Source organism: Aricia agestis, chromosome 9 (genome assembly GCF_905147365.1).
Source record: "Aricia agestis chromosome 9, ilAriAges1.1, whole genome shotgun sequence".
Classification (NCBI taxonomy): domain Eukaryota; kingdom Metazoa; phylum Arthropoda; class Insecta; order Lepidoptera; family Lycaenidae; genus Aricia; species Aricia agestis.
The window spans coordinates 737,726-752,101 of record NC_056414.1 but is presented as its reverse complement, the minus strand read 5'-3'; the positions used below and the strand labels follow the sequence as shown (position 1 = coordinate 752,101).

At 42.4% G+C, this 14,376-nt stretch overlaps 1 protein-coding gene across 1 annotated transcript; it reads left to right on the top strand.

The window, feature by feature from the left end:
• The first annotated feature begins 418 nt into the window (after window positions 1-418).
• LOC121730656 (hairy/enhancer-of-split related with YRPW motif protein) lies at window positions 419-8,012 on the top strand. The gene is made up of 3 exons (XM_042119797.1): window positions 419-603; window positions 2,758-2,963; window positions 7,612-8,012. Exons 1-3 carry the CDS (start codon window positions 419-421, stop codon window positions 8,010-8,012), a joined length of 792 nt encoding a protein of 263 aa, XP_041975731.1.
• The last annotated feature ends 6,364 nt before the right edge of the window (window positions 8,013-14,376 follow it).

Below are 14,376 nucleotides of genomic sequence, written 5' to 3'. Positions count from 1 at the left end.
GTGTTATAGTATGTGCGTACGCGCGGTCGTGTGTCGGCGAGCGTCGCGGCGGGCGCGGCGCACGCACTCGCCCGCCGGCCGCCCGCGCGAGCGCACGTGCCCGCACGCGCACCGACCCTGAATGTCACACTTTCCGGCCTTTTCCTAGTCATTACAACAAGTGTTAATAAACTTTATCAGGATTCATCTACAGTTGAGACACTGCGCTTAAATGTAAAACTGAAGCAAGTTTTCGAACTTTTCCCGACGTTATGAGTTGCCGGTGAAGTTTTCCGAGTAAAAACAACAGAGTTTTCCAACTGATGTGAGGATTTTAAGTGGACACAAAAAGCGACGTTGTCCGGACCCAGAAAGTGCTATATTAAGTGGGTTCAACTATAAACTTTGGACTTGAAACTTAAGTGTCACCATTTGTGGCATGGAGTACCACCGCCACATGGAGCAGCAGCAGCCGGGGCAGCAGTGGGGCTACTGGGGCCCGCAGCCGCCCGCCCCCGCGCCCGCCCCGGCGCCCGCGCCCGTCCTCACGCCCGCCCGCCCTAAGAGGACGCACTCCGAGAGCGAAGACGATGCTTTCTCGGAGGAAAGCAGCAAGGATGCGACGTAAGTATCTTTTCCCTCGGTAGTTTATGTAGAGTTTGGCCCGAACTAAAACACTAGTTTCATTATTATAACGATCGTAAAATACTAAAATATTATTATTTTAGACTTATATAACTCGTGAAATACGCAATACCTTAATCCCAAGTAAACAAGTAACATAACACAGTATGTTTGGAAAGGTTCTCAAACAAACTTATTCCTACGCACTACTGTAAATAAACAACCTAATAATAACAGATATATTTTATGTACATACGTTTTTCACAATACCATTTTTCTAATAATAAAGCTCTATAATATTAAATGCAGAATTAAACGTAAAAGCAGTTTCACCTAAACCGTGGATCGTAGCTCGTAGCGCGCGCGTAGCACCACTACGAGCGTAGCATGTTTAAAACCTTACTAGTTACTACAGCTTTTTTATGAGTAAAAACTAGTAAAAAGGTAAAATTGCTTTATTTTTTCATAAAACTATAATCACCTGCACACTGTAAATAATAATAATAATACGAAAGAAAGAAATAAAGTAACTTTATTTGGTAAAACAATACAACAAATAAATATATAAAAATATATCAAAACCGTATTTACCAAATACATAGGTACTTTACACTACTTACTCATCTAGGCTATGTAAAACATGCAGCCTACATGCGGCCATAATAATGAAATTATTGACACCGCGTTCATTAAAATCAAATTAGTACCTACATATTATATGGCGCTTAAGTGAAACAAAAATAATAATTATGCTTCAGGCTTCGACGTAGAAGGGCTGGCTTTGATATTGAAGTATTTCCTAATACTATTTATAACTCTTCTACGTCAAAGTCAGAAGGATAAATTATAATATACACTACAATAGAATACAATTTCTCGAAGTTTCCATGCTATTGTAAAATTATTAAATATCGAGTAAGGATATTTTGTCAATACCTATCTATCTATTTAGGTAGTCTAATATATAAAATTCTCGTGTCACAGTGTTTGTCGCGAACGTCTCCAAAACGGCTCAACCGATTTTAATGAAATTTTGTATGTAGTTAGTACATTCGTTAGGACTGAGAATAGGTTTTTATATTCTTCTTTTTATATTGATATTAGAAATAATTTATATGGCAAAACAACGTTTGTCGGGTTAGCTATTATGTTATAATTATTATTATCCAATAGCTATTAATTTTGTATAACACTCCTTAACAATATCAAAACAAAGCGAAGAAATAAGAAAAGGCACCCCTTTGAACTTATAACGTTTGTGAAAGTTTACAAAAAGCTCCGCAATTAATGTTCTCTTGAGCTTTTAACTTGCCTACTCTAGTGCTTTTCGAAAATTGTTACGAAGTATCTGTTATGAATTAAATAATTGTTAACCCTTGAAGCCCAAACAGCTGAACTGATTTTGCTGAAATTTGTTGTGTGCCTTGAGTTGCGGGAAAAGACAGTACTAGGTACTATTTGTCCCGAAAAATGTACGGTTCCCGCGTGTAAAACGAATATAATTGGTCCAACGAAGTTGCGAGCGTCGTCCAGTTTATGGTAAAATATATTGTGTGTAAAATAAGTAGAAATATACTCGTCCCTACAATGTAATTTATATTTTTGTCAGTCTCATCACGTATGTATGAGTATTACCCTCATTCATACTGCAATGCAATCCACATAATAAGTATATTAACTAAATATAAAAGTTTTTGAGGAAATATGAATGTCTTGACTCTTGTTACTCTTTTATTTTAATACTAGATTTAATAACAGTATGGTAGTTGTTTATTGTTCTAGAGTCTAGACTAAGGGCCTCTTTCACCACTTCCTGATAAGTGCCGGATGGGCTATCCTCCACTTAACTTGACAGATAGAGTATGGAAAATCTGTCAAATAAGTTGTGGATAACCTATGACCTATCCGGCACCTTATCAGGAAGTGATGAAACAGGCCCTTACACTTTGGTTTTGTTATACGTATACCGAAAAAGTTTTGTATTTTTACAGCTAAGCTGTGCTTATTTTCTTTAATCTAGCCGGCATACCCGAACGTACGCTCTGTGTGAATTCGCATTGCGGTCGAACGTGTAACTTCTAACTTATAGGGCTTAAAAATGTCCTCCTTCTTTATTATCACGTGACCTCATTCTCTAACTTATCATTATAATAGGTCTCCCGGTGGCTCCTGTCAGCTGTTAACCCGCAAGCGGCGACGCGGGGTCATCGAGAAGAAGAGGCGCGATCGCATCAACAGCTCGTTGACCGAGCTCAAGCGGCTCGTCCCAGCTGCGGCGGAGAAGCAGGGCTCGGCCAAGCTGGAGAAGGCTGAGATACTGCAGCTTACTGTCGACCATCTCAAGACGCTGCACGCTAGAGGTAAGCGTATTTTACTACTGACGTAACCATTGTAATTTTTATTTTTACCTTTACTGGTAAAAGGCGGCCCCGTGCGAGTTTCTTATGCCGGTTCTTCTCACCGGGTTAGTTCCCGAACCGGTGGTAGGCCTCATGTAGACGTTCGAAAAGTGTTAACTTTGTTAACCTATTTAGTATTTAGAAATAAATATTTTGATTTTGATTTTTTGATTATGCAACAAGTTTGTAGCTTTGCCACGGAAGATAATTGTTAAAGTGTCATGTTTTAGTGATCAATATGCAAAAAAGTGAATTTCACACAAATTACTCATATATTACTTAATTCAGATTGTTTTAGAAGAAGGTGACAATGTTATTTTAGGTATCACTTTATAATAGTACATATAACAGGAAAAGTCATCCTTGTGTAGGAGTATTACTTAATTTAAATTGGAAGCTGTAAGCTATTTAAAATTTTGTTTTCTGTAATAAACTGTTCAAAAATCAGTTCCACCAATGGAGAAATTCTATTTAGAAATCTAATTATGTAACTTCAAAGAAATTTGCTCATAACACTCAAGTAAAAAACCCAATAATACTTTTTATTAAATAATAGGTTTCCACCTTCGATTCCCAAATGGAATATGTCGAAAAGAACACCCACCTGTTTTTACGCATTCCTAAGGAATTACTGTGCTTAACATTTCTGTAAATAGACATTAACTAAACCTCCCGTTATATCCTCTCCTTTCTTGAACTTCCGACCTTCACGTGGACCGTTAGCGCAAAAAATATAAAAAGCAAAAGTTCGCACCGCCATCCTGCTTTTGATAATGAATGCTTTCGGCGTCTATTGAAAATTTAAATTGCAACTTCCCGGTTTTTATTTATAATGCTGGGGTCGTTTCGATCCTGTTACATAGTTAAAATCATTTGAAACGGCAGTATCGGTATGAAAGAGAAAGCGCTGCCAATGCGATCTACTTAGGTATATTGAAGAACAATTAATTTTCGTAACTCTTTAGATGTTCAATATTATCATAACCGTTGACGTATTTAGGTTTGTTGTGGCTACAAGAAGTTTATTAAAGCCCTTATGATCAAAATCATGTAGAATTTAAGTAGATGTTTCTTTCAGAAACATTAACAATTCAAATAGTAATTAAGCCACCAGTTTAAAATGAAATGTATACAGTACATTACAATACTCCAATGTTTTTACCTACTAATATCTCCAATGCTTCCATGACTCTTATCACTAAAACCCTATGGTGGCGCGGGTGGCTCCGTGACAATTCCCACGGCCACTTCCGGGCACCTGTTGCTCGCGAGTCGCGACACACTAGCTTCATACAAAAACATAGAAAAAAAAGTTAGAGAAGATTTGATTAACACACAAACGACGAAAGCGACGCGGATTCGCATTGCGGTCAAATAGACCCTGTATCAGAAAAATAATTTTGTTGAGCGAAACACAATAATTGTTTCGCTCAAAAAAATTTTTATTTATTTCCTCAATAGGTAATCTTTGAATATTGAGAGATTTTTTTAGAAATACATATTATTTCTAAAAAAAAGTATAATCTAGACCCACTTCCCTAATAAACGATGCCCTAATAAACATTCGGAAGTATATATTAACTATTCATATTTCCACCGGATTTTTATGGCTGATGAGTTGACCGCAACGATTACCGTGTCACAAGTCAGTTGCGAGTAAAGTTCAGTGATTTCATGCGGAAGGAAGACCATATTTCATAACTCTGCGGTTAATTTTTAACTTCCTACTTTTTATTCAATAACTTTTAAAAAGGTAAGCGGTAACAAAATAATGACTGTCACTCTCTTTTGTACATCTGTATAGATCTTATCAGACAGACATATTTGTCTTTAAAACGCTTTCAAGCTACCGGGTGGTCCAGACCACAATCTCAAGATAACGTCAGTAAAATCACTAATAAATGTTTGTTTCCGCAAAAAAAACTGTACGGGGCGGTGTCTGGTCATTGTAGCTATGGGGTAAAGCAGGCCACTAACACTCACCTGGGGCAAGCCCGGCCCAGGTAAACATCTGGCGGGTTAAAAAAACAGGAAGCGATATGATAGCCCTTTTTGCTTGACCATATTAAATACAGATTAAATAAACATTTTCGGGATTATAAAGCGTTTTGGGATATTAAATATCATTATCGTAATAATAAATGGTCCACCTTCGTATGTAATTATGTATTATAATAAAGTATTAAGGACTAATAAACATTAATAAGGCGACTAACCTAAAAGAATCAAACATCGTCCTTCTCTCTTCACACTCACGCCCGTCTTTCATATGCCAGGTGAAAAAGGACGACGCGGAATCATCGTCAAGTCAGTGTCTCAATGATAGAATTTATACAATGTGTTAAAATATTAAGTTATTAATGCACGGTTATGGCAATTTACGAAAAATTCGTGAAAATTAGATGCATCTTTGTGATTTTTTTCTATCGAGAAAATTTTTAGATATTATCGTGTTTTCGCTCAGATCAAATTCTTAGAAATATAATGTTGTATCTATGTTTAGAAAATAGAATAATTCGGGGCTTATTTTTAAGTACAAAAATGAATTATAAAATCGACAATTTTGGGTTAGTCGCCTCCTTAAAATGAAGTTGAAGTAAAAAAAATCGTTTATTGCATATTGTGCAACTTTCTCAATAGAAAAACAATAATATTGTGTAGGCGCCATATTAGTCCCTCTGCAAAACCACAATTTAAAGTTATTTCTATTGATAAAACTCGCATCAATGAACCGATTAACTTCATAAACAATACGCGATTATGAATCAGAGCTATCCGCACGACGGGGGGATTACAGGGGCGTGGGAAGTGCGCTGAGGGCCCGGTCGCACTGTGACCCTCTCGCGGCGCCCTCCGCACAATATGGACGGACCCTACCGGTATTAACTCGGTAATACGATCGTGGGAAATGCACTCACAACTCTAGAAATATGGATATCAGTGATGAAGTTACGCGTCAGCATAGCATATTTATCTCGATGATATCTTTTCGACAATGCTCGTATACTTTTGACCCTAAGATTAAAAATAAAAGTAAATTACAATGCATTTCTTTTTAAACCCCGAATACGACCCTCTCAAGTTGTAAAAAAGCCACAAAAAGTTGGTACAAAAACTATTTTAATCTAGTTTCGCATCCCCCTGTCACGCGTCTTGTGCAGGAAGAAGGGTTGCGCACCTGAGGGACAAAAACTCGGAAACGGAAGGACGGACAAAGGGCTGATGATGAGTGTGTCATTATGTCGGATTTAATGAGATGACTAGGCAACAGGCGCCGAAACAAATGCTTGTATACTTCTTATATCGTCAAGATATTAAATGAAAGAAAACCTCGCGGAAACTGCATATTCAGGGGCAAAGAAAACTACTACTTTTTATGAAATAAGGGGACAAGCGAGCAAACGGGTCACCTGATGGAAAACAACTTCCGTCGCCCATGGACACTCGCAGCATCAGAAGAGCTGCAGGTGCGTTGCCGGCCTTTTAAGAGGGAATAGGGTAATAGGGAAGGGTAGGTATGGGAAGGGAAGGGAAGGGAATAGGGGAGGGTAGGGAAGGGAATGGGGTAGGGGATTGGGCCTCCGGTAAACTCACTCACTCGGCGAAACACAGCGCAAGCGCTGTTTCACGCCGGTTTTCTGTGAGAACGTGGTATTTCTCCGGTCGAGCCGGCCCATTAGTGCCGAAGCATGGCTCTCCCACGTTAAAATGTATCTAATTTGATCAATTTCAGTTCAGTGATTTTGAAACCGACTATAAAATATGACTTATGCAGCTACCTATTTTCTTTTCCAATGAATCTCCAAGCAAAACTGAAAACATATTCAAATGTGAATAAGAAGCATAATACATATATCAAGATTATAACTAACGTAGTAAGAAACCCTGAGTTTGTTAAGGGTCCCGGTGGCACACTGACACCCTTGTGAGTAGCGGATCTCCAGCGGAACTGGGGACTGTTATACACCCATCCTCTTCCAACCGCAGAGCTTTGGGTATAGCCATCTCCTTCTTACGAGAAGGGGTTGTCAATGGGTTGTATTTTTCCTTTAGTATTTCCGACGTCTTGTTGTTCTTCCTTCTCCTTCCGACGACAGTGACTGGTATATATCTATCCTTTTCTCGGGGTTCTTAATGGGTATATCCGAGTCGTCTTGTTGTGCAAATGATGCATCTGCCGAAACTGGTCTTCGGTCTCGTCTTTCAAATGCATAATAGGCTAAATGACTTCAATGTCTGCTTTATTATCAAATATCATCCCCTATATAGCATGCATTATTTAAAAGATTATTTGCTGCAGACGCAAGAACGGTAAATGTTAAAAGCTTTCGCTTCCAACATTGTCCCCTTCACTTTATAAAATATGTAAAGCTGATAAATTGTTATTTTCTCGTTCTTCTGTTTCACTTATCCACGAATCAAAATCGAAAAAATTGTATCCTTGGAGAAACAAGGACATAAAAGGATGTTTCAAGTGTATTACAATCTCTTGTTTTTCAGAGAGAAGTTGAATAGATGTTTTAAGGCGCTTCGGCATACTAAATTAACATGTTACATATTAATTTACTTTTAATTTGCTTAGTTAATGTTATCTTTGATGTTGTTGCAGGCGTGGACACGTACGCGTACGACCCGCAGCGGTACGCGATGGACTACCACGCGATCGGGTTCCGCGAGTGCGCGGCGGAGGTGGCCCGCTACCTCGTCAGCTGCGAGGGGCTGGACATCCAGGACCCGCTGCGCCTGCGGCTAATGTCGCACTTGCAGTGCTTCGCCGCCCAGCGCGAGCTGCACGCCAAGCCGGGCTGGCTGCCAGAGCCACCCGCGCCGCCCGTCGCGCCCGCGCCCGCGCCCGCCGCGCCCTACCCGCAGTACCCCGCGCCCGCGCCTCCCGCGCCCCCCGCCCCTGCGCCCCACTACCCCGCGCCCTACCCCCACCCCCCGCACCACCAGTACTCCCAGAACACCTCCAAACCCTACAGGCCCTGGGGCGCCGAGCTCGCTTACTAGAGCAGTCCTAGACTAATCCAGAAATGTGAAATAAAAGAGTACGTAGCACGCGCACCGCCATGTTCGAGTTACCCGTTTAAAATACTCATAAAACCGTCCATAATGACGCAACGCTACGAATAAGCAAGGGTAGAAACGCCGCGTCGAAAGGAAAAGGCACAAAAGATTCATCGAACCTTACATTTTTGTCAACAATTTCTGACGCCCGTTTTGTACGCACGTGTAGATGTCTTGATTAACTGTTGAGAAGTTTCGATTTCATAGGACGGGGGCGGTACCCGAAACAGTGGCGTAACTAGCCTTAGGAGGGCCCGGGATACCAAATTGTTTCGGCGACTCCAAGTGCTCTTAACTAGGGGGCCCAATATAATTGATACGACTGATATCGCGTTAGATACGCCACGAAATAAATACCTAAACTAAGCCTAAGCTTTGATCTTGAAAGTAAAACAAAACAAGCTTCATTAATAATTCTTATCCAGCGGCGTGGGCGTACGAAGACGCTAAAAGTGGCTCTATATTTCATATTTTACTTTGTATAGTCGTTGTTTTGATCTCAGAGTTTATCCAGATCGACTGAACACTTAGTCAAAATTGTTACGCAATTGTGAACAATACATATTATTATACAGTGTGTTTGTGTAAACACCGTTATCCTTGAAACCATCAAATGAGACCGTCAAAATGAACAACTTTTTCTATGAAAACAATGCTGGGAACTCAAAAAACTCCGTCTTCATACCGATACAAATTGCCAATCCGGGCATCCGTATGGGTATGAAAACGGCATTTTTTCTGAGTTCCCAGCATTGTTCTCATAGAAAAAGTTGTTCATTTTGACGGTCGCATTTGATGGTTTCAAGGATAACGGTGTTTACACAAACACACTGTATACCAACCGTTTTTAAATGTTTAAAACGTAAGTTTTGCTTGCGATTAATAATAAAGATTTCTGTTTACTACATTAAAACCTGCTACGCAAAAAATTGCGTGAAAACTTAATAATATAATGTAAAAATATGCACCCCCATTTTGACCGAGTGTTCGGCCGTTAGAAGACTGTTGATTATGCCTAGTTTATAAATATACGATAGGTTGTGTGATATCTATATAGATTATACATAGTTTTATTAGATTAAGTACTTTGGGACCAAAAACCAAGCTTTAATGTAATTTATATAAGTATTAGTATGGAACTAAATGTAACTACTTAGCTTCTACAAATAATGCATTTAAAAAGATAATTTAAAAACTACCTACATTTGACCTACATATTTAAGTAAGATTTTGCTCAGTATTGCACTTATTTTTTTTACTGTAATGGATAAAGACTTTTCCAATGTAGAGTAATAAAAGAGCACAAAAGTACAATAATGTAGATTTAAAAAACAATACATTTACTTATGAATGTATGAAAAAAATTGTCACTGTAAGTTACTTGTGATTCGCACCCGGTTGTGAGAAGATGACGTAGATTATATTGTATAACGTGTGTATGATATTTTGTACATAATATTTTTAAATATGAAACCAATTAAATTATTTTTTTAACATTTTTAAAAAGGGCTTTTATTTTGTCTAAATTATATACCTTGGGATAGTTTCAAGTCGCATCTTGACTCTTTCAGTGCAGGTCCACAGTTGGCAGTAATCTCAATCACTACTGCCATTACATTGTTTTTAAATACATACATACGTTTATGGCAGTTAAAGCTCTTCCTTAGAAATATAGTTTGATAGTGTCCACAATTACTAGAAACTTGAAACCCTTTCAAGTTTCTCAATGTAATCGTAAATTCCATATCTGGCAGTTATCACTTGGCATTACGTGACCTTTTTTTTTTTTTTTTTTTTTTTTTTTTTTTTTTTTTTTTTCGTTGGGGGAATGCTTTTACGCATCCTCGGGGCCTGGGGAGGACCACCGAGGTATGTGGGACTCCCTGGGGCAGACGAAAGACGCACCCGAGACTACCCACTAAAACCCCAACGGTGTTCCTGCTCCTGAAGGTGGGACTACGGGAAATGCGTGATATACGACCGCAGCCCCACCGCCTCTGCCTCACCTGAGGCTCAACTCGTGGATACACCATTCCACATTACTCCGCGACGATGAACTGGAACACCTAGTGCATCGTGGCCTACCCGGGACTCGATGTCATGGGCGACGGCAGCCCCATACCGTCGCCCCGAGCTCCCCTGCTAGGGCGGGATATCGCGACCATGTCTGGCCCTTGGTCTCCGCCTCGGCCTTCTCTGAGGATCGAGCGCCTCCGCCTCTCGCCTGCGCTCCGCCTCCTCTTTCGACGACATTACCACTTCGGCGAATGCCTCGACTGCCCTCCAATAGTGTTGGCTGTCCAGCATCGCACGAACGATGGCCGGCAGCGTGATGTCGGGTCCAATAGTGGCCTGTAAGGCCGCTCTTTGACTGCTCCAAGCGGGACAGACGAGCAACGTGTGCTGCGCCGTATCCCGGTCGTCACTACAGTGATGGCAAGCAGTGTTTTGCTCGCGTCTGGCCATGTTGCACAGATACTGACCGAAGCAGCCGTGCCCGGTCAGTACCTGTGTGAGACGGTACGACAACGCACCGCTGTCTCTGTCCACCCATTCCCTCAGTACGGGACGCATTGCGTTTAGCAGCTCGACGCTGACTAGGGACTCATTCAGACGACCGAGCCAAAGGTCAAAATCTCGGTCCCGTGCTGCTCTTCTCCATCTCCGTATCTGGTCTATCGATGGGATTCGTCCTACCTCACGTTCCTCCTGGCATAGCCAAAATATTTCAGCCAGTGACTCGGCTTCAATATCCCACGAGATACTGCCGGCAAGGACACACGCAGCATTTTTAGAGACGGTGCGGTATCCCCTTATCGCCCTTATAGCCATCGTCCGTTGTAACCCAGTTAGGATTCTCCTGGTCCTGGTCGTCAGTCGCTCGGCCCATATCGGCGCACCGTACATACACATGGAGCGGATTACTCCCATGTACAGGCGCCGACACCCCAAACTGGGTCCCCCCAGATTCGGGAGAAGGCCCGCTAGACCGCCGGCGGCCTTGGAAACTTTCACCGTTAAACGGCGAAAGTGCTCTTTAAAAGTCCACCGGCTATCCAGCACTAGACCCAGGTAGGTCATGGACTGACTGACCTCAATCCTTGTACCGCCTACGATTACGGCAGCTCCCGTCGGTGGCGCGTTTCGTGGACCATGAAAACAGATCGCCTCGGATTTCTCCATGGCGACCTCCAGGCCCAGAGCGCGGATGCGGCGCACCACCTGGGCAACCGCCGCTGTCGCAAGAATAATGACCTCGCGGTAAGTTTTCCCGCGACAGATAACTAGTGTGTCATCGGCATAACACAGCAGCACAACTCCTCGCAGGTTGGCGACACGTAACACCCAGTCGTATCCGATGTTCCACAGGTGAGGACCTAAGGCAGACCCCTGTGGAACACCGCACACAACTGCCATTCTTTTCCAGCCTTCTTTTGTTGGGTACTCTATGTATCGCACCGAAAGGTAATCTCCAAGAATCCTTCTCAGGTACTTGGGCACCTTATGATACCGGAGCCCTTCCTTTATCGTTGCCCAGGGCAAGGAGTTGAAGGCATTAGATATATCCAGGGATATTGCCAAAACTACCTCGCCTCGGGCGGTTCCTTCCCTTACAATGGTCCGCAATTGATCTACCGCCCCGATGGTGGATCGTCCCATTCGAAAGCCAAACTGATTGGCGTTAAGGTTCGGGCCAACATGATTAAGGTGCTCGGTGAGGCGCGCAACGAGCACTCTCTCGAGTATCTTGCACACCTCATCGAGGAGAACGATCGGGCGGTACGCCGAAGGCTGAGTCTCTGGTCTACCTTTTTTACGGAGCAAGACTAGCTTACCGCGCTTCCAGCAACTCGGAAATCGGCATTGCGACAGGCAGATATTTAGTACGGTGAGTACCCGCTCCCCCATTTCTTCCAATGCGAGTACCCACACGCGGCTCGGTATGCCGTCTAGGCCCGGAGCCGCGTTCTTTTGTCGCATCTTTGCCACTACCACTGCAAGTTCCGCCGATGTTATGGGCGGGATTTCTTCGTCTGTCTCGTCATCGGAATCATTTGGTGGCGCCATCGTCGGCGGAGTCCAGTCAGCCCTTGGAGGAAAGAGGGCGGAGAGGACAGATTCCCTTAGCTGCGGATCCAGACTCTCGGTGAGAGGTGGGGCGGCCGGACGAAGCTTTTGCCTCATACATTTATAGGGACGACCCCACGGATCCTGGTCGAGAGTCTCCAGCCACTCTTTCCAGGTCTCGTTTTTGGCTCGCCGGATATTATTTTTAAGGGAAGAACGAAGCGACCTGTAGAATTCGTAGGCAGCCTCCTCCGCTTCAGCATTACGGTTCCTGCGTCTTCGCAGCCGAGTATAGCGACGGTGTGCAGCCACGCATTCGGCCCGGAGTTGCTGTATCTCCGGTCGCCACCAGTACGCGTTGCGTCGATGTTTTGCCGGTCTAGCTCGGGGCATGGATGCATCGCAAATTTGCGTCATGGCATCAGTCAGCCACTGCGCGGCCGCTTCCGCATCCATGTCTGGAGGCATAGGCACCCAAGACTGCACGATGGCGGCTTCCTTCAGCACGTCTTTATCAAGACGTTGCAAGGACCACCGGGGACCGCCATGATTCAAGGATTGGCGACCTCTTCTATCCGAGGCGTTGTCGATGTCAAACCGAATATACCGATGGTCCGACAACGTCTCCACGTTTTCAATGACGTGCCATCTGTTCACCTGGCGAGCAATACGTAGCCAAAGTGATATCGACAATAGACTCCCCATTATGTCGTACGCATGTGCTCATATTGGCATTACGTGACCTGCCGCTCATTTATATGCCAATAGCTTGTTTTTCTCCGCTGGAGCATATCACTGACCGCACAGGTGCTAGTGGTGTCCAGCTGTCTGAGAGCCCGCCACCCCGGCGGTTCCCACGCTGCGTCCCTCTCGCACCCCCAACAACCCTCGCCCCGTCTCGCTCGCACTAACTACTTCCGTAAGGGTGCAAAAAGTTTACCGATAGATCATCTTTTCAACCTTATGTTAATTGATATAAAGTTCAAAATAGCAGTGGAAATTTTAAACAGTTTTTCCGTAAGCGTGTGCGCGCCGTGTGTCGGCATTTCGACTTCCGAGACGGTTTTTTGCGAGGAATGTTATTCGATATTGATTTAATATTGTTGCAGGTCAGAGCAATTGACCTAAAGACATGATCGGCAAAGTCGCCATGCCAGAGTATATAAAAAAAAAAGTTTATGTCTTTAAATTTTCATTAGATTTTCCAAAGTGCCTTACAGAAAACGAAAACAGTCGGACATCTAGGTGATCTAATAAATAATAGTACTATTTTCCGTAAATCCTTAAATACAATAAAGGGCTGATCATGATGTAGTTTTCACATCAAATTAAGCTTTTAAGCTGAAATAGACTGAAGTATTCAAGACGTTCCCCGAATAGCTCCGAGCGAGTTTCCGTCCCGTCTAACACCGAATTACACGAAAACCCAAGTCGCTTTAATTAAAACGTGTAATAAGGGACTGAATTTAAATTTAGCTTCTAAATTAAATACTTCAATACACAGTTAATATCTGAACATGGAAAACGTAGCAAGCGTTGGCGTCAATAAAATGAAAGGCTTCTAATTTCTATGCATTGCAAAAAATGCCCCCGCATGAAACACGAGATTTTTAAACGGCCCTAGTAGATTCCCTCTAGATGTAGCTAGATTTATTTAGCCTAGTAGATGCCCTCAACACGGTTTCGTGAAAATTCGTTTATCCTGCGGTAACCTTATATTTTTCCGGGACAAAAGGACATGGGGAAAACCCCTGTCCTTTCCCGGAACTCAAAGTATATCCGTATATTTCAGCAAAATCGGTTCAGCGATTTGAGCGTGAAGATTTAATAGGCAGACAGACAAATTTGCCCGCTTATAATATTAGTACGGAAGTATGTTCAATACAACATAGAGCGTGATTTGTAACCACAGAATGTAAAACTAAACAAAACTCGCAAACCTGTCTATACCACTACATCCCCATTCAGTGGTTGACAATAGTACAACGGATAATATTTGCCAATTATCGAAACCTGTTAGTCTCGTTCGGAGATCGCAGACACAGCTTCGCACTTCTCAAATCCCCATTCAAAATCACACAAAGAAAACTCGTTTACAATAATGTGCTTAATTTTTCAAAAATATGACTATGTTTGAAAACATTTTTGTATTATTTATATTGATCTATTGTTACAAGAACATTTTCAGAATAATACCTCTTTCTATTCATTTTGCATTATATTTTTCTACGTTTTGGTG